The following is a 20,128-nucleotide window of genomic DNA, read 5'->3' as shown; positions in this document are numbered from 1 at the left end:
ACTTACAGACTACGTGGGCAAACTAATTTGGAAGAATACACACTAAAACGGCATATGAATGAGGAAGTTGGTGCGCCCAGTACACTTACTGTTAAGCTAGTATACATGGCTACCATCACAGCTGCCTGGCCCACGCAGGTTTGCATTAGATTTGATCAAATGGTAATGAAATAATGGAGCCAAGAACTGGTGGGCCATCATCTTTAATCCTAGCTTGCGCCTGGGGGCAAGTAAAAACACAAACTGGGCTCCAAAACCCACTCATTCAGTGCTCACAAAGCTACTGACTTATCTGAGTTTCCTAGAATCAAAGGTTTCTAGCTCACCAGACTTATTCACCTCTGTTCCCCATCTCCTTCCTTCTCCCTGCACAAACTGGCTTCTCCCTCAGCACTCCACCATCTTGGCTGCTTCTCCTGGCCTCCTCCATGTGGCCTCTCTCTGCTCTGCTCTCTAATGTTAATCTCAGGAACTGAGAGAGAGAGAGAGAGAGAGAGAGAGAGAGAGAGCGCTCCCGGTCTGCCCCACTTTATAGTGCAGAAATCGAAACCTTTAATCCAATATACAAACAAAGAAGTCTCTGATACAAAGTCACTTATCTGAGGCATAATGTGATTCCTCATGAGAGTGTACCACCCCACATCAAAAAGGGCGGGAAAGGCTTAGTCCTAAAACCAACCCCAGGCTACAAGGATCCTGCCTCCCCACAGCCTGCCCCCAACACACATTAATCTAATCATGCCCATCCCAAGCAAGAAGGTCAACCAATACCATCACCTGGGTGATGGGCTTCCACGTGGGTAGCGCCATCTTTAATAAAGTGAGCATAATATATTTTATCTGCCCAACCCTTACCTATGCCATTTTGGAATTGTTTAAAGCCCAAGTGTTCCATTTGTGTTAGGCTAGGGTGTGTTGCGACTTACGCCAAAATTTGGGATATGTCACTGTCATAGGAACAAAACTGTTGTAACCAGAGGACCACGTGTATATGTATTCCTTTAAATAAGCTCTGTTATCAGTAAATATGTTTGGTCTTGTGGCCATACCTGGTAATGGTAGTGGGCTGGTGCAATAATCTTTTCTCTATTCTTTATCAATACTTATCTCAGGAGTCAGGAACCATTTTGACTGAGTGAGCCATAAACGCCACATATTTAAAAATGTAATTCCATGAGAACCATACAATGACCCGTGTATGTTATGCATTATCCTTTAAAAATTTGAGGACAGCTGTGATTGGCTCCAGCCACCCACAACCATTAAAATGAGCGGTAGGAAATGAATGGATTGTAATACATGAGAATGTTTTATATTTTAACATTATTATTATTTTTATTAAAGATTTGTCTGCTAGCCAGATGCAGCCATCAAAAGAGCCACATCTGCCTGCGAGCCATAGGTTCCCGACCCCTGCTTTATCTTAAGGGCATCTCTCCCAGACCTGTGGCTTCAACTAGAACCCCAAATCAAATGAATTACCATTTGTGTCCTGGGTAGTGGCCTATGTGGAATGAATTTAGATAAGCTGGAACTACCTTTCCCATAATTCTCTTTTCTTATGGCTTTGGTTTAGCATTGTTGCTAAACTGAGGGGAGCAGCCACCATGTTATTTTGTGCCCTGAGAGACACACATGGTCCCAAGCAATGTACTAAATTGTGCGTGTTGCTTTTTATTTTGTGAGGGCAGCCAGGGAAGCTTTGGAGCCTGCAACTCCTCTAACACCACAGTTCATCTTCTTCAGCCTCCCAGGGTCCTGGACCAGGAAGCTGCGTAGCTCTCTGTTGCCAGGGACCAGCAGGGAGAAACACTGCGGCAGGTCCCTCACCCTCTTTTCTCTTTTGACTTCTCTAAATGCTGGACCAGGTATATGTGCAAACAAAACTAGACAAATGAATAATTATATAGGAGATTTTAACATATTTGTCTCAGTGACTAATAGAATAAGCAGACAAAAACTCACTAAATCATTGTATCTCACAATTGCAAAATAGACATTATTTTAAAATACACATGTAAGATATACTGAAAAAGACTACATGTCATCTATGAAGTACACCCAACAATATTTTATTGTATTTAAAAAAAATTTTATTTTATCATAGTAAGAACACTTGAGATGTACTCTCTTAACAAATGTTTCAGTGTATTATTGATGCCACAGGCACAAAGTCATGCAGCACCTATTTAGAGCTTATTTATCTTGCTTAAGGAGCCTTTTATTTCTTCCTCCCCCAGCTCTTGATGATTACCATCTCAATCTTTGAATCTATAAATTTGATTATTTTAGATATCTAGTGTAAATAAAATTATATAGTATTTGTCTTTCTGTGATTAGCTTATTCCACAGAGCATGATATCCTCAAGGTTCATATACGTTGTTTCATATTGCAGAATGTCTTCCCTCGAATAATATTTCTTTGTATGTATGGCCTACATTTTCTTTATCTGTTCATTGTAGATGAACATTTAGGTTGTTTCCACGTTTTGACTATGTTGAATAGTGCAGCGATGAATATGGCAGTGATAATACCTCTTTGAGACCCTGATTTCCATCTTTGAGATAAATATACTGAGGAACAAAGTTTTTGTTGCATCCACAAAAACACTTGTTCTTACCTAATTCGAGTGTCCTGATCTCAAATCTGCATTAGTTTTCTTCTGTAAGCTACAGTTTTTTTTGCAATTCAAGAGTTTAGTTTTTCATCTTATTGTAAAATTTTCAATATTTAGTTTTAACATAATGAAGTAGAGTGTCTTCTTGGGCATCACCTTTGTGGAAATATAATAATTTATATAATGCAGTAAATACACTAATACACTAAAAGATATGATTGCATCAGAATTTGTCTACAATTTTGAAATAGAACATATTGAAAAACTTATTTAATCATAAAATTTGCGCAAAACTTATTTAAATTCTATTCAGGTAAAAATTTGCGTTTGTAGCTCTTGCATTTGTGTACTTGTTGAGGACAATCTCGTCTGATGCTCCAGCAGTAGTCTGTTCATCATTAACAGCTCCAAGATTTTGGGGAAACTTATCAAGGTGACTGTTCAGGAAGTGAATTTTAATGCTCATGTTCCATCCAATGTCATGAAAAGCCAACAGCATCCTTTGAACCAGAAGGTCATAGTTTTCTGCTTTTTTGTTGCCAAGGAAGTTCTTTGTAACTGTCACAAAAGACTGCCATGCTGCTTTCTTCTCCTTATTCATCTTCCTGGCAAATTCTTTGTCACGTATGAGGGTTCGAATTTGAGGTCCATCGAATACACCTGCTTTTATCTTCTCAAAAGACAAGGCAGAAAAAGCAGAAATAATATGTTGAAAGCATTCACTTTCTCTATTCAAAGGCTGAAAAAACTGCTTTATTAAGCCAAGTTTGATATGAAGTGGGGGAAAATTGATCCTGTCTCTATTAACTACACGTTCATTCACAATATTTTGCATCCCTACTTCCAGAGCTTCATGTTTCGGCTACTCCTTCCGTGTCCAGTGTTTCTCCCGAGCTCGGCTGTCCCCCACACACAGAAAGCAAGGATACTTTGTGAAACCTCTCTGTTGTCCTAGCAGAAAATTTACCATTTTAAGATCCACACAAATGATTCAGTTATGCTCCTTATACTTCAAAAGATAATTTTTATGTCATTATAATCTTCTCGCAGATGAATTGAATAAATTGAATAACCAATTGGAACTGCTGCATAAACATTACCGTTGTGTAGGAGAACACATTTCAGACTCCATTTAGAGCTGTCAAAAAAAAGCCGCCATTCTGTTGAACTGCAAGTGGTAACACCTAGTTGGCTGGGAAGACTACTGATATCATGACAGTAAACAAAGTATTTGTCTTCGGAAAAAAAGTCCACAAAAATTTTTTCACGCTTCCTGAAATGGGATACTTTAGCTGACCAGTGAAGTACATTCTTTTCTGGAAGACTGGAGGCTAAGAACTCAGCTGCTTTCTTTGATAGGCTCAATTCTCTTACTAAGTCATTCAAATTAAGTTGGCTAAATTGCTGAGGAGTTAATGACTGCTTGGCATCAGAAGAAGACCCTTCAGATTCTACAACCATTTCCTCATGCATCTTATCAAAATACACTTGCTCATCATGTTCACTTTCTTTGTCCTTAGAAGAAATAAAACCATTGAAAACTGGAATCGGGAATGTCTCAGAATATGTGATAGGTCGTATTGCTGAAGGAATACTAGGATATGCGATCATATGCTGGTTTTTTTTTAACCAATGCCCTTCCCTTTGTATGGATCAGACAGAAATAACAGTCACTGCTATGGTCTTTAGGTTCACACCAAACCATGGGAATACCAAAAGATATTCCTTTGAGTTTTCCTTTTGTCCAGTCACTAAGCTTTTCCTCACAATTATGACACACAATATGAGGAGCCCAATTCTTGTCTTGATCGCCCAGGGGAACTTGAAAATAGGCAATATCTGCACCTGTCACAAATGATGAAATATTGCACCTTTGACGTTGAAGTGTGTAACAGTCACATATATAACAGAAGGTGTCAGGACTATTCTTACATTTATGCCTACTCAAAGAAGCCATGATTCAATCTTAAATCCAAATAAGAGGGTGTTTTGATCAGATAATAATTTTTTACATTTAAAAACAACTACAATTATGTATTAATAAAAGTGATGTTTGTAAAACATTGATCGCCTTGTGGTTATGTTCAATCCAAGAGTCATTACCCTTTAACTCTAATTTAAAAACCAATGCATGCCATTAACTGTAACAAAAAGAAATTAAAATTGCATAAAAACTAGAGCATGAACCAAAAAACGAATTTAAGATTTGCAATCAACAATGCAGAGATATATTAAAAATGTTCTAAAACCTCATGCAACAGAAAATGAAAAAAAATTGTTCCCCAGTGTAATCAGAAGTCAGATTGATTGATCTTATGGTAGTTCCTTTAAAAAAATTTTTTTAAAAGATTTTTTTACTTATTTATTTTTACAGAGACAGAGAGAGAGAGAGAGAGAGAGAGAGAGAGAGATAGGAACAGACAGTCAGGAACAGAGAGAGATGAGCTGCATCAATCATTAGTTTTTTGTTGCGATACTTTAGTTGTTCATTGATTGCTTTCTCATATGTGCCTTGACCACGGACCTTCAGCAGATCGAGTAACCCCTTGCTCAAGCCAGCGACCTTGGGTTCAAGCTGGTGAGCTTTGTTCAAACCAGATTAGCCTATGCTCAAGCTGGCGACCTTGGGGTCTCGAACCTAGTTCCTCCACATCCCAGTCCAATGTTCTATCCACTGCGTCACTGCTTGGTCAGGCCTTAATTTTTTTTTTTTTGAGAAAGAGAACTTTATACTCTTTTTCATAACAGCTACACTATTTTGCATTCCTGCCAAAACAGTGCAGAAATTTCAATATCTCCATATGCTCACCGACACTTATCTTCTTGGATGTGTAGGTTAATGTTTTTCATCAAATTTGGGAAGTTTTCAATCATTATTTCTTCAACTGTTCTTTATTTTTCTTTCTCTTCTCTAATTTTGGCACTGCCATTACACAGATAATGGTGTGCTTAATGATGTCTCACATTTTTTCTGATGTAGTTTGTCTTTATTTTTATCTCTTTGTTCTTCAGATTGTGTAAACCAGTGGTTTTAACCACCGGTCTGTGGACTGATGGTGGTCTGACAGAAATTTCGTGTAGTCCGCGACGGGGTTAACCACCCTGATGTTGTATGAAGATTACAGAGTGGACTGGAAGTTGAAAAACACTGGTGTAAACTCTCATCAGTGTCTTCTCAGTTTTCTGACCTTTTGTTCTACCAGCTCAAATTTAATGAATTTTTCACTGTAGCTATTGTATTTTTCAATCCTATTTCTGATCCTGCCTACCTTCCAAGATTGTTATCATTTTTTGCTTGTTTAAAAAAAAATTTTTTTTAGTTTAGTGATTTGACTGAACTAACTTTGTACAGACTAACTCCTTTACTGTTGAAAGCCTTGGATTTCCCTGCTTAGATTGTTTCCTTTTAGGTTTCTCTTAGGCTGGATACCTTGGAGTTGTCAGCATTAGCTACTTATTGGTCAAAAGTTGTACATAAGCCCCCTTATCCAGTTATATTTAAGCTTTTTGTCATGTGTTATATGTGTGGTTTGGAAGTTGTTATCCTGGTTCAGGAGGTTTGGTCTCTGGGTCCTATGTCCATCCAGGGACTAGTAACTTTGATTTTTTTCTCTCTGCTTCTGAGAGAGTACAACCTTAAACATGCACACAATCTTTCACACTGCCAGAGATAAGTCTGAATTTCTTTTTAATCTTGACCTGCTAAGAGTCACCACTGGATTAGAATAGTTTGTTGTTCAGTCAGTGTTTGGCAGAGGTTGTGTTTAAGACTCTGATACAAGTTAGCCTCATGCCATCCTATGTGATGGGTTTATGTGCATTTTTGGGAGTGCTTTCATGACTGTTCATGTCTTGTTCTGATTTCTCCTGAACAAATGAAGCCTAGTCCTTGTATAGCCTTCTTGACCCGCAGAATTGGTTGTGACCTTAAGAGGTCTCTATTTGGCTTGCTCTTTTCTTGACCACTCCATTAAACTTCTAACTGCTCTGATGTTTTGCTTATATCATGGAACTACTAGCCTTCCCTTAATGTCCACTAAGCTCTCTGTTGTTTGAGATAACAACCTTAGATGTGAGTACTGTACTTTCTGTTTCAAATAAAGTCAGTCCCCTAGGAACTGCTCTAAAGCTTTGTCCTCACCCACAGTGAAAACTAAGACTCCAAATATAAATACATTTCAAAAAGTTAGATTTCTCTTTTAAGTACATTTAATTCAGAGAACATGATGCAGTCCATATGATATCAGTTCTTGGAAATTTTTGACATTCTTTTTTTGGTCTGTCATTTAATGCATTTTAATAAGTGTGACACGTGAATTTGAAAAAGTCATGATACTTTTTCAAATGTTGTATCTAGTATGTGAAACTTTTAATGATAATCAAAGGTTACGGTTTTTTTTGTTTTTTTTTTAGGTTTTCTGTTCACTCACTAAACAAAATAATCACCAGGTTATTTTGTACTTTTTATTTATCTTATTTTTCTATTTTACTTTCCCTTCTTGTGCTTTTAAATTTATTAAATATCAAGTTATTCAATTTTAATCCTGTACTAGTCTTAAGATTTTATTCAATTTGATTTTCTTTGCATACCTTTGAAATTTTAGTAAGATTTCAAGCAAAGTTTAAAGTTAATATTTTTGTCATTCATCTGAACAATACAAAGACCTTAGAATCTTTGTACCCTAACGTCTCCCTTGACTTGCATAAAAATATTTTTCTCTTTTAGTTCTACTTTTTTAGTTTTAACAGAAATAAAAATTATTGTTGCTTTTGTCATCACTGTTTTTAACTTTATCCTGTCAATCACAGATAGTTTTTTGGTTTTTTATCTCAACATTCCTTTCTGCAGTTTAGAACTTTCTGCTGAAATAATTTTTCTTCTGCTTAAAGTATATCTTTTAGACATTTCTTGTGAGAATATATTGGTGAAAAAATATCTCTTTCTATTTATCTGAAGAGGTTTTAACTTCCTCTTTATTCCTAATAATAATCTTCCTGTGTATAAAATACCTGTTTAACATTTTATTGAATAATTTTGTTATTGATATTATATTCAAACTATTCTGTTTAGTGTTTCTTTTCTTTTTACTTTTAAGATTTTCTCTTGAGTTTTGTTGTGAAATTTATTTAGATGTACCTGAGTATGACTCTCTTTTATCTTGATTAGGATTATTTTATGATTCCTGAATGTTAAAATTTTTTTTCTATTATAAATAATGAAAAATACTTAGTGATTATGTAATAAAATATTGCATTCCCTTATATTCCAGTTTTCTTTTTGGAATTTTAATTATGTTATACCTTCTCATAACTTGCATAATTTCCCTTAAGATTTTTTATATATTTTATATCTTTGCCTCTGCTATTTTGTAATTTTAATCATTCTAATTTACTATTTCTTTTTTTAATTTTTTTTCTTTTTTTCTTTTATTTATTCATTTTAGAGAGAGGAAACAGAGAGAGAGAGACACAGAGAGAGAAAGGGGGGAGGAGCAGAAAGCATCAACTCCCATATGTGCCTTGACCGGGCAAGACCAAGGTTTTGAACCAGTGACCTCAGCATTTCAGGTTGACACTTTATCCATTGCACCATCACAGGTCAGGCTACTATTTCTCTCTTTACTTTCATCTAAGATGTTACTTAAATCTTCCACTTTGTTTTTAATTTCAGTTATTGCATTCTTTATTTCTAGAAATAGCATAATAGTCTTAAAGTGTATTTCATAATTTTTTCTCCCCTTTATTCATATTTTAATTTCTGTTTTATTTTTAATACTATTAAGCAAACTGATATCCTGTGTCTGAAGACTTTGTGGATATATTCTCCTGCTCTCATTCTGCTGCTGTTTTATTTTCTTGTTGTTTATTTTGTTATTTCTCTTACTGAGTTCACATTTCTTGGACTTTATTTGTGGAATATCTTTGAACCTGGGGCTGAGCTGTGGTCTTTCCAAAAGTATTTCTGTTTGTTTCTATCAAGAGACTGGAACCACTAGAAACATGTATCTTCTTTAAGTTGAACTTTTGCCTAGCAGTATTTTGTACTAGGCTGGTAGTATAAATTCACCAAGAAAAGGTGAATTCTGGACCTATTATTATGAATTTCAAGAGAGATATTTTTCCCCATAAACCCAGAGCTAAGACAAGACACAGAAATTTGTTTGCCAAGTTGCCTTTCTATCTGCTTTTTTGCAAGGTTGATTTTTTTTTTGTATTTTTCTGAAGTTGGAAAGGGGGAGGCAGTCAGACAGACTCCCGCATGTGCCCGACCGGGATCCACCCGGCATGCCCACCAGGGGGCAATGCTCTGCCCATCTGGGGCATTGCTCTGTTGCAACCAGAGCCATTTTAGTGCCTGAGGCAGAGGCCATAGAGCCATCCTCAGTGCCCGGGCCAACCTTGCTCCAATGGAGCCTTGGCTGCGGGAGGGGAAGAGAGAGACAGGAAGGAGAGGGGGAGGGGTGGAGAAGCAGACGGGCACTTTTTCTGTGTCCTGGCCAGGAATTGAACCCGGGACTCATGCACGCCAGGCCGACGCTCTACCACTGAGCCAACCGGCCAGGGCTGCAAGGTTGATTTTTAAAAATGTTTTTATTAAGTGTAAAATTTTGCGGGTCTTGACTTTATTCAGGTTCTCTAACCCTAATTGGGTTGAAATATTTGTCTTCTATTCCCTGTACGCCGGTAATTAAAACCAAGCTCTAGGCCCCTGGAACACACAGAAGCCCTAGGAGCGGCCCCGGAGCTCAGTGCTTGCTTTCCTTTCTTTAACAGCTAGTGGTTTCCCTTGCTTTCTTGGTAGCCCAACCATACATTAAAATGGTCTTTTAAAATAGCTTATTCTGCTTATAGATATTTTATGATAGGAAGATTTTAGGATAGTTGTCTCATTATGTGATGGAAATGTATACTTATTAAGCAAAATCCTAAAGTTACCACACTAAAGTGTACCCATGAATTATCAGAAGTGAAGAATATCTCTAAGATTAAGGTACTGAAATAAAACCTCTCTTTTTATACATGCAAAATATTTCTGACTGAAGACAACTAAATAGAACTAGTCTTTCACTGATAGAATTAATGAAATAAAGTTTTTGTTTTAGTAGTTTCTATTAGGTAGTATATATTACTTGTAAACCACAGTTAAAAGATATACAGTATTTAAAAAAACTTGTATATTTTAATTGATTAAAAAGGTGGATTGTCTGAATTTAGATGCTACTAAATTTAAGAGTTATTCTCAGTTGGGACTAAAAAGAATGTACTGGTATTATGGTTTGCCACTTAAATACTTTTGTACCTGCAAGAATCAATTCTACTTGTAACATCTCTGAATACTGATAGTCACTGATGCTCTGTTGGTCATTTTTGATAAAAGTAAGAAGGATAAAAAAATTAATTAGATGTGTCCCATATTTTGGATATGTACAATCTATTAGAAGAGATAAATATTGTACAAAGGAGGTAATACAGCGCATTATGATACACACTATCATTGATGCAAATTAAGAAGCCCAAGAAGTGATACATTTTACATAGAGAAATCTGAGGAAAGTTCCTAGAAGATGATGATATTTGAGTCAGTTCTTGAAAGATGAGCAATGACTTAGAAGGGAAAAAAGAAGAGATGAAAGGATACTTTGGGCAAAGAGTAGCATGTGGTGAGACAAGAGAGATTTCAAAACACTACATGTAATGTGATTCTGTAGGTGACAGAGCATAAATTGTGGAGTGCTGACCAATGATAGATGATAGTAGTAGAGTATGTGAGGAATAGCTTATCCAGAGTATTTTTTTTTACATCATAATAATAAGGGAAAACTTATCTCTCAGTAATGAGGTACTCTCTGGTTTAGAAGGTGTCAGATATGTACTTCAGACTATCAACTGGCAGAATTCCAGAGGACAGAGATACTCTGGAGAGTAGAGGAGAGGGGACATACTGCCAATAAAAGGACACTTAGGATGAGTAACAACAAATGTTTGGATGCATGAAATCATGAATATTTTTCTCTGTGAATAGAATAAAACATTCTAGATGTTATAAGATAGGAGAACAATGTGCATCTTTTATTCTTTTGTGATTAAAACCAATACTCTAGGGCAGTGGTCCCCAACCCCTGGGCCATGGACCAGTACCGGTCCATGGGCCATTTGGTACTATTCCGCAGAGAAAGAATAAATAACTTACATTATTTCCATTTTATTTATATTTAAGTCTGAACGATGTTTTATTTTTTTTAAATGACCAGATTTCCTCTGTTACATCCGTCTAAGACTCACTCTTGACACTTGTCTTGATCACGTGATACATTTATCTGTCCCACCCTAAAGGCCGGTCCGTGAAAATATTTTCTGACATTAAACTGGTCCATGGCCCAAAAAAGGTTGGGGACCACTGCTCTAGGGTCCTGGTCGGCAAACTGCGGCTCACGAGTCACGTGCGTCTCTTTGGCCCCTTGAGTGTGGCTCTTCCACTAAATACCACATGTGGGCGCTACCTCTATAAGGAATGTACCTACCTATACAGTTTAAGTTTAAAAAATTTGGCTCTCAAAAGAAATTTCAATCTTTGTACTGTTGATATTTGGCTCTGTTGACTAATGAGCTTGCCGACCACTGCTCTAGGGAATACCAAACTTAAGCCAAACTTCTTAAAGTTTTGTGACACATGTTAATTAATAATGAAGAAGTAAGTTTTCATTCCAGACAATTTTACAAATGACTAATGATCTTTTTTGTTGTAATCTCTTTGGTTATATATCAGGTGCTATCTTTTAGAAACCTGTAATCTCACAAAGAAGAAATAATAGCCATCTTTTCAATTATTTAAAACATACTTGAACTTTGTGGTATAAGATCTTTGAGGTCAAGAAAACTTTTAATGGGGCTCAATCAAATCAAGGCCAAATGTGTTTCTTCTATTTAAAGTTACCTGAGTAATATTGTAAAAGGTATATTTTACCCTTCTGACTATAAGGGAAGATGATCATTTATATATAATGCATATTAATAAATTGCTTGTCTAATGATTACATAATAAGGTACATAAAAAGGCTAAGGATTTTACAAAGTAATACTTGAGTTCTCTGTGGTGTTGGCAAGATCTGAGAATTTACTTGAACAGAAAGAAGCCAATGAATTTCAATGAAGTAACTTTATATTATTTATGTTGAGCTTAGGGTTAAATATAAAATGTATATTTAGATCCAATTCATCTTTAAAAAAATATGCATTATAAATGAAGTTTTCTACTGAGAATATTTGGTTTTGACATGAGATTAATCAAAGGGACCTTTAAAAAAGTTAATATAAATCCTCAATCACTACATCATTAATACTTTATCTGTTATTAGCAGCTCATAAAATACATTCAAATAACAAAGCATATAAGATTTATTAACCACCCAAAAATCTGGAGATAGTATCAGTTACACTGAGAGCAGTTGACATTAAAATGCTTAGTCAAGGGAATTAATTGGGTTTGATAATCATTGTAGTGGGTTACTGTTATTATTTTGATGGTACATATAAGCTGGAACATGTGACTATGATCCTTTGCACACACAAAAGTTCACAAAACTGCTTTTAATATTCTTTATTGTGTAGTACTGTTTGGTGGATCATGCATTAGATTGATATAAAATTCATGTGAACTTTTATGTATACAGATGTCAGATCAAGTACAGGTTTTATTAATGATATATATTTTAAACTTCTAACAATAAAAAACAGAGGCCAAGAAAGTAAATACAATAAAAAATGAAATATTTATTCTTTTGGCTCAATAATGATGTAGCTCACCATTCCTTTTAGTGGTAGCAATTCCTTGCATGCATTTTGTCAATACACTACAAGTAAATAGTTTTGTAAAATGAATTAACATTAAATTTTTGGTTTGTGCAAAAAACAACAAAAAATTATATCATTTCAGGTAATTGCACAACTTTGCCACTTTGTTCATGGCTAGAAAGGACACAGCCCAAGTTATATCTCTAATAGCTTTAGTGCAGCAAGAATTAAAAAAATAAGACTAGTCTGCATAAGCAAATACTACAAAAGTTGAGTAAAAAGAAAAAGAACCTTTCATGAATAAAGGGTTATATTGAGGCAACCATAGTTAGTAGAAAATGATCTAGGTTTGAGTTTTTGACCAATGTGTCTACTATAGGTATGGTATAAAATATATTATAACAAAGAAATCCAGAAAAAACAGTGTTTAAATTCTATTTTAGGAAATTATCCTTTGAAAGTCTTATGAATTCAAAAGTTTGAAGTTGTGGTTAAAAATAAAAAAGCAAAAGCATAAAGTAAAATAAATTGCCATGTCATCAACCTGAAAATAATTTCCTTATGTACAAAATTCGACAAATAAAATTGATCATATATTTTTACATTATTTATATTTAAACAAGTTTTGGACATATTTTTAGCAAAATATGAAGTATAGGTTTTGACAATAGGCAGTACGCTGTGTGGTTCCTTGATATCTACAGAGGCACCACACAACACTCAAGTTCAATTAAAAATGCAAAAAGTAAAAGTGCTTTTAAATAACTGCAAGCTATTCTGCTTGACATACTAGACAGAGAGCTGGTTGAATTCACTCTACCACCAACATGTGACTTCCTCTAAGCAAGACTTATGAAGAATGGATTGAGTAAAATAGAGCAGCATAGGCAATATTAACATGCATTAGTGATAGTCTTCAAACTATTTATGTTTAATGAATGGTACAGGATACATCCCTGTTGGAAGCTCACAAAAAACACATCCACTGTGGTACATATTTGATTTAATAGAAGTGGTTTATCAGACTGTATATATACTTGTATATATATCTGCCCAAACATGCACCACAGGAAAAAATAACTATTTACATAACAAATGGTGTTAAATTGACATAAAATGTCAGCTTTGCTAACAGCAGAAGATGGAAAAGCAATACTACAGCAGAAAGTGGAACACTATTCCAGTGGTACTTTAGATATGCTATACTTTTCTAGAACAGACTATTCAGTTACTTTTTGGAAAGCATTTAACAAAAATTAAATATAGATCTCTGGAAGTTGGAATAAAATTTGCACTTGCTGAAACAGAATACTTTGCATAAAAATAATCCTTTAAAATTAGAGGAGACTTTACAGGCACATAACTGTTCAGATATAAACAAACATAAACTGGAAAACATTTTCAAAATTAAAGTCATCTAGAAAATAGAAGTACCTGAAATTGCTGACATTAGAATTAGGTTTCTGGTTTTGAGCTAGAATTTCATCTCTCAGACAAAACACTTTTGTCTGATTATTTGAGAAATTTTTAGAGTAGGAACACATGGATTATATACTTATTTTCTCAACTTAAACCTCATTTACAAAAATAGTGACATAGTATTATGAATAAACTATGAATTAGAGACCAGGGAAATCCACTAGAACAGATTTTGTAAAAATATGGCAGATATGGGAGTTAAAAATAGAGTAGATGCAAGTACTGTACTAACGGTGTTTGGTGTAGTAACAACAATCACTTTGCACAACTATCGCTACAGTCTAGGTAGCCATTGCGTTTCTCCTCAGCAGTTGTCAGCTGGTAATGAGAACAGCAACCTTTTGTCAATGTTGATACCCTGACTCACAGAGTTGTAGTGACAGAATGGCCACTGTCTTGTTATAGGCACTGACCATGAGTATATGTTAAAACAGTCAGTTTGGCATAGACCTCCTCTGGGAGTCCCGTTGACACATAGACTTGACCTTCGTAGGCTGTAAACAATTGGTTACAAAGATAATCCTTTGTTTCTTTTTTACTTCTGATTTTCCCTGACCTCTTTCCCTTTGCTTTCTTTTTCTGGTTTGTCTTTCTCAAACTTTTCTTTGTCTGGCTTTGTTACACTATCATAGGAAGGAGGAGAGGTGGTTGAGGAACTTCCATCTGTTTTTTCTGGGGTGGAGTTCCCATTTAATTTGTCAATAATCATGTCTTCTTTTATAGGTAAGTCAACTCTCCCTTTGATTACCTCTTTATTATATGTACTTGATACCTTTTTTAACCTTTGTTTTAAAAGATAACATCTGAAATTACGCTGAATGATAGCAGCAGATACCTCCTCTTGCTTGCGTTTCAAAGTGGTTGTGATGGGCTCATAGGAGACTTTGGATGGATTGGATGCCATGAACCGATCTTCCATCTGTATTCGGAGGGCATCCATTTCTCCACTCTCACCCAAGACACGCTTCGTAAAGGCAAATAAAATGTCGAGGCAGTGGATCCGGTCACCACTGACCATGGGCAGATCCATGGCAATGAGCTGGACTTTGTTTGGTTTTGCTATGAGAAGAGGAGGGTCCAGGGCAGCTGCAAAATCAGAGAGTTTGGAGAACTCTATAAACTGGGTGGCATTGGGATCAAACTTCTCCCAAACCTCGTAGAACATCTCAAAGTCATCCTCACTCAGGGGCTCGGCACTTTCTTCAGTCGCAACACTGAAGTTCTCCAGGATGACAGCGATGTACATGTTCACCACAACCAGAAATGAGATGATGATGTAACTGACAAAGAAGAAAATCCCAACAGATGGGTTCCCGCAGTCTCCCTTAACTGAGCTTCCAGGGTGAATTGTGTCAGGGTCACAGTCAGGTTTTGCACTGTTGAGAATAGGTGCTAACAATCCGTCCCAGCCGGCAGAGGTGGTAATCTGGAACAGGCAGATCATGCTGTTGCCAAAAGTTTCAAAATTGAACATGTCATCAATTCCAGCTTCCTTTTTAACATAGGCAAAGTTGGACATTCCAAAGATGGCGTAGATGAACATGACCAGGAAGAGCAGGAGGCCGATGTTAAACAACGCAGGAAGGGACATCATCAGAGCAAAGAGCAGCGTGCGGATCCCCTTGGCCCCTTTGATCAGACGTAGGATTCGGCCAATCCTGGCAAGACGGATCACTCGGAACAGGGTGGGGGACACAAAATATTTTTCTATCAGCTCAGCCAGAAACATACCTATGGAGACATACAGAAAACAGATAAACATTAAATATCTTTTTTTTTAAATTTATTATTTTTTTTTTTCATTTTTCTGAAGCTGGAAACAGGGAGAGACAGTCAGACAGACTCCCGCATGCGCCCGACCAGGATCCACTGGCACGCCCACCAGGGGGCGATGCTGTGCCCACCAGGGGGCGATGCTCTGCCCACCAGGGGGCGATGCTCTGCCCATCCTGGGCGTCGCCATGTTGCGACCAGAGCCACTCTAGCGCCTGAGGCAGAGGCCACAGAGCCATCCCCAGCACCCGGGCCATCTTTGCTCCAATGGAGCCTCCGCTGCGGGAGGGCAAGAGAGAGACAGAGAGGAAAGCGCGGCGGAGGGGTGGAGAAGCAAATGAGCGCTTCTCCTGTGTGCCCTGGCCGGGAATCGAACCCGGGTCCTCTGCACGCTAGGCCGACGCTCTACCGCTGAGCCAACCGGCCAGGGCAAACATTAAATATCTTATGCTTACATAAATACTTTATCTTTGCAAGGGCTATGAAAATAACACATTTGTTATGAATATAAGCCTTTGCTATATATTTGGACCCACTCCCTAATTTGGAAATTAAAGATTAATGTTTTATTCAATTATTCTATAATGTCATAAACAATATGGACTTTTGCAAAAACCAACAAATTAAATAATCTCAAATAGTGATAGGGCAATTTAAGTTTATACATACAATATGCCAATTACAAACAGATTTTTTCTAAAATCTCCAAATATATTATTTTCTATTTTTAAATACCAGTATTATTTCAGTTAAAGAAAAATGAACAACTTGTTAAACTTTAAATCTATATACATTATACTTCTACTGATCTGATTTCTGTGTTATACCTGTCAGGCCTTGAGGGACCTTTCTACAACTGCACCTCCCAGTAATTAAAGTATTCTTACCTACAATAGAGAGAATCACCACCACAAAGTCAAAGATGTTCCAGCCTATGGTAAAGTAGTAGTATCTGAGAGAGATAAGCTTTAGCACAAATTCCCCAGTGAACAAGATAATGAACACAAGGTTGATCCGGTACAAAACTAGAGTCATATATTTGTTCTGGTCATCAGTTTCCACCATCATAGTGACCATGTTCAGGCAGATGAGGATCATGATGCTGATATCAAAGACTTGTCTGGTTACAAAATCAAAGACCATTCCTTGGAATTTGTTCTTGAAAAAGAGAGGGAAGAAGGAAAGTTAATATATATAAATAATGATTCGGTAAAATTGCAATCAGAGTTCTTCCACAAGTGACCATGTGATGTGCACCCTTCTTACATTACCCCAGACAATACCATATGCTCTATTTCTCTTTATGTTTAAAAAACAAAAAGAAATGAAAAAATTTGTATAACAAGAACAAAATATAATTGGTTTAAGTAGGTTCTACAGGAAGATAAACCTGAATAGAGCACAAATTGGTGGCAATTGGTTGATAATATGTATGGTCTTGGCTTGCCTTTAAAAACTATGATTATTTTTACAAAAAAGCAATGACAACTGGTAATGAAGATTTACAAAGTAGGTTAATAAAGACAGACTTGTAGATGAATGAATACGCCAATTCATTTATCAATACTTTAAGACTGATAGTATTGCCTTTCTCTCTCACTCCTAAAAATTATGACAGTCATTTTTAATTTAATTCTACCTTTTCTAGCTATAATATTTAAATGACCTTTTGTAAAGGAGGTTCATGCCATTTTGTACAGAACCTCTTCTTTCCATCTTCTACCCAGCTCTAACTACTCTTGAAAATATGGTGAAGTTATTTATAGGATTCAGGAGTCCCAGTTCCAGCAATTTTAGGCTCTATGGTTTTGGATATCATATTTACATTCTTTTGGCTTTACTTTTTTTATTACCTACCAATCTAAGAAGATAGATGTCTTCAAGTACAGCTTTGTGAGCATAATACATCATTATTATGCCTTTGTATTATTACAAAGCTCTACAGAGTATTCATTCTAAATTTGTCCCTTTTTTATCTATTTGGTGAAACAAACTGTTTTGATGATCTTTTCCTTTCTAAAAAGGTTAAGAATATTTTTTAAGTCATGAGAATAAAGAGAACAAATGGCATAGAGGGAGGCTGTGGTTGTAGGATAGGAAATCTGAAAACTCCTTATACTTAAAAGGCCAAGGGAGTGCCCTTTAACAAGATCAGAGAAGCAGGAACCTGGTGCATTGCGGGAAGCAGGAGGGGCAGCAGAAGCATTCAGCCTGCCAGGGAAGTAGCTATTGGTAACCACTAGTTGGAGGCTTTTAATTGACAGACTGTAAAGAACTTTCTCCCTTTTTAAAGAACTTAGCAATTAATATTGAGTGTCTTATTGAGTATAGCAGTTGTGAATTGTGTTATAAAATATGGACTTCACAAAAAGGCATATTATGTATTGGTGATATAAGACAATGTGTTCTGATCCAGAGCACTGCCCAGTTTCATCATTCTTACTGCTGGCCGAGGTATGGGTTTCTGAGGTTTCTTGGACCCAAGTTTCTTCATTGCATTGTAATACTTTTTCTGTTCCTCTGTCATGAAGATGTCCTGACCTCCAAAGTAAAGACATAGAATAAAGTTGGTTACAATCCCAAGACGTGTTACAACAGCACTTTTACCAAAATACTTCTGGGTCTTTCCTTTAATCCTCTCTCAGTTTTTAAATGGATTATTATCCTGCTTCATACGGATTTATTGTTTTTTCCCATTTATGTGAAATTCTGGATACTTTAATATTATGTAAAACCCATAATCACATAAAACTTTGATTAGTACAGGTCATCTTAATTTGGTTATATTATGTTTTGAAGGAGGATAAAAGGTCTCAAATATATTTCCATAAAATAAAGTGTTTTCTTAGACTATTTCATTGTTGACAGTTTTATTTTTTATTAAACAATCTTTGAGCACCTCCTACATGCTGGACAATGTATCTGGTAACAGAATTAAATATATAAAACACAGTGTCTATATGAAACAAACAAACAAACAAACATCTACTCCAGGTACTGCAGAGATGACAATAAATTCCAAGATTCAGAAATATTCCTTGTATAGAAGAGTACCCTTAAGCTAAACCTCAAAGGTTTGCTAAGCAAAGCAAGGAAGAGAATATATTCTTGGAAGAGAAAATATTCTACATAAAGTCCTGAAGGTAGAAGAACATGGCTTGTTCAGAAAAGGACAGAAAATCCATGTAACTGTGTGTATAACAAATGATAACGTCAATGGTAGGTGGGCAGTGTCTGAGGAGTAGGGAAGTGGATATAGAAAACGTGTTATGTGGTCCCTAGCCAGTTGGCTCAGCAGTAGAGCATTGGCCCAGTGTGTTGAAGTCCCGGGTTTGACTGCCAGCCAGGGCACACAGGATAAGCACCCATCTGCTCCTCCACCCTTCCCCTTCTCCTTTCTCTCTTTATCTCTCTCTTTCCTTCCAGAAGCCAAGGCTCCATTGGAGCAAAGTTGGCCCTGGCAATGAGGCTCCATGGCCTTCACCTCAGGCACTAGAATAGCTCCAGTTGCAATGGAGCAACAACCCAGATGGGCAGAGCATTGCCCCCTAGTGGGCTTTCCAGATGGATCTTGGTTGGGTGCATGTGGGAGTCTGTCTCTCTGCCTCCCTGCTTCTCACTTCAGAAAAATATATATTAAAAAAAAAGAAAACATGTTGTGGGAGAAAATGAAGCGGGGAAACTGGGTGGAGAGAATTCTTGAAAGGCTCCATAAGCAAGGATAAAGCATTGGACTCTCACTGGATGTTTTGAAGGGATCACAGATTTGGGTCTGAAAGACACTATAGCAGATCTGCAGAAGGTGAACCTGGAGAGGAGTCATTAATTAGAGTCGGAACTGACCATATAGTGAATGGAAAAGAATATTAAAATGATCTAAGTCTATCATGACTGCAATTGTCCATATATAACAGAGAGAACCTCAGAATAAAGAAAAATGAAAGCTGAGGAATACTTATCTTCTTTTTCTGTTGGTTGAAGTTATCTATGATGACACCAATGAATAGATTCAGAGTGAAGAATGACCCGAAGATGATAAAGATGACAAAGTATAAATACATATACAGATTTTCTTCATAAACAGGCTGAAGTTTAACCTAAATAATATTGGAAATATTAAATATTTAAAAACACAAAAGACATTTAAACTAAGTCAAAATTTAAACAATTTGGTGAGTATTGTTATTTAATATAGAGCTATTTTTATTTTGCCTTAAGATATTATTCTGCAAAAAAAATTTGTTTCAAATTGATATAATGTGATAATATTAAAGTTGGTAATTCTTGTATTGTTCTTGCATCTGTTTTCCCATTGTGGCTTACCTATACATATTATTTAGAGTAGATAACAGTGATATAAACAAGGCAAACATTTTGAGCCTATTATTAGTCTTATTATATTATATATTTTTTGCAATATTTTCAATTTTGGGTTTGGAAATGCTTGCTCTTAGAGATATGGCTTT

The 20,128-nt window shown here is 36.2% G+C and overlaps 1 protein-coding gene across 6 annotated transcripts in view; it reads right to left on the bottom strand.

The window, feature by feature from the left end:
• Nucleotides 1-12,241: 12,241 nt before the first annotated feature.
• The window catches only part of LOC136337573 (sodium channel protein type 3 subunit alpha), a 149,728-nt gene continuing 141,841 nt past the window's right edge, over nt 12,242-20,128 (bottom strand). For all 6 annotated transcript variants that reach the window (XM_066278941.1, XM_066278943.1, XM_066278940.1 and 3 more), the window contains 4 exons: nt 19,622-19,759; nt 18,106-18,210; nt 16,550-16,820; nt 12,242-15,620 (listed from right to left, as the gene is read on the bottom strand). In XM_066278941.1, the coding sequence (XP_066135038.1) occupies nt 14,425-15,620; nt 16,550-16,820; nt 18,106-18,210; nt 19,622-19,759 (1,710 nt within the window). In that variant the 3' untranslated portion in view covers nt 12,242-14,424. The remainder of the gene's footprint in view (nt 15,621-16,549; nt 16,821-18,105; nt 18,211-19,621; nt 19,760-20,128) is intronic.

The sequence above is a fragment of the Saccopteryx bilineata genome, chromosome 5, assembly GCF_036850765.1.
Source record: "Saccopteryx bilineata isolate mSacBil1 chromosome 5, mSacBil1_pri_phased_curated, whole genome shotgun sequence".
NCBI lineage: Eukaryota > Metazoa > Chordata > Mammalia > Chiroptera > Emballonuridae > Saccopteryx > Saccopteryx bilineata.
The sequence above is the reverse complement of the archived record's forward strand: the minus strand, read 5'-3'. Positions and strand labels throughout refer to the sequence as shown.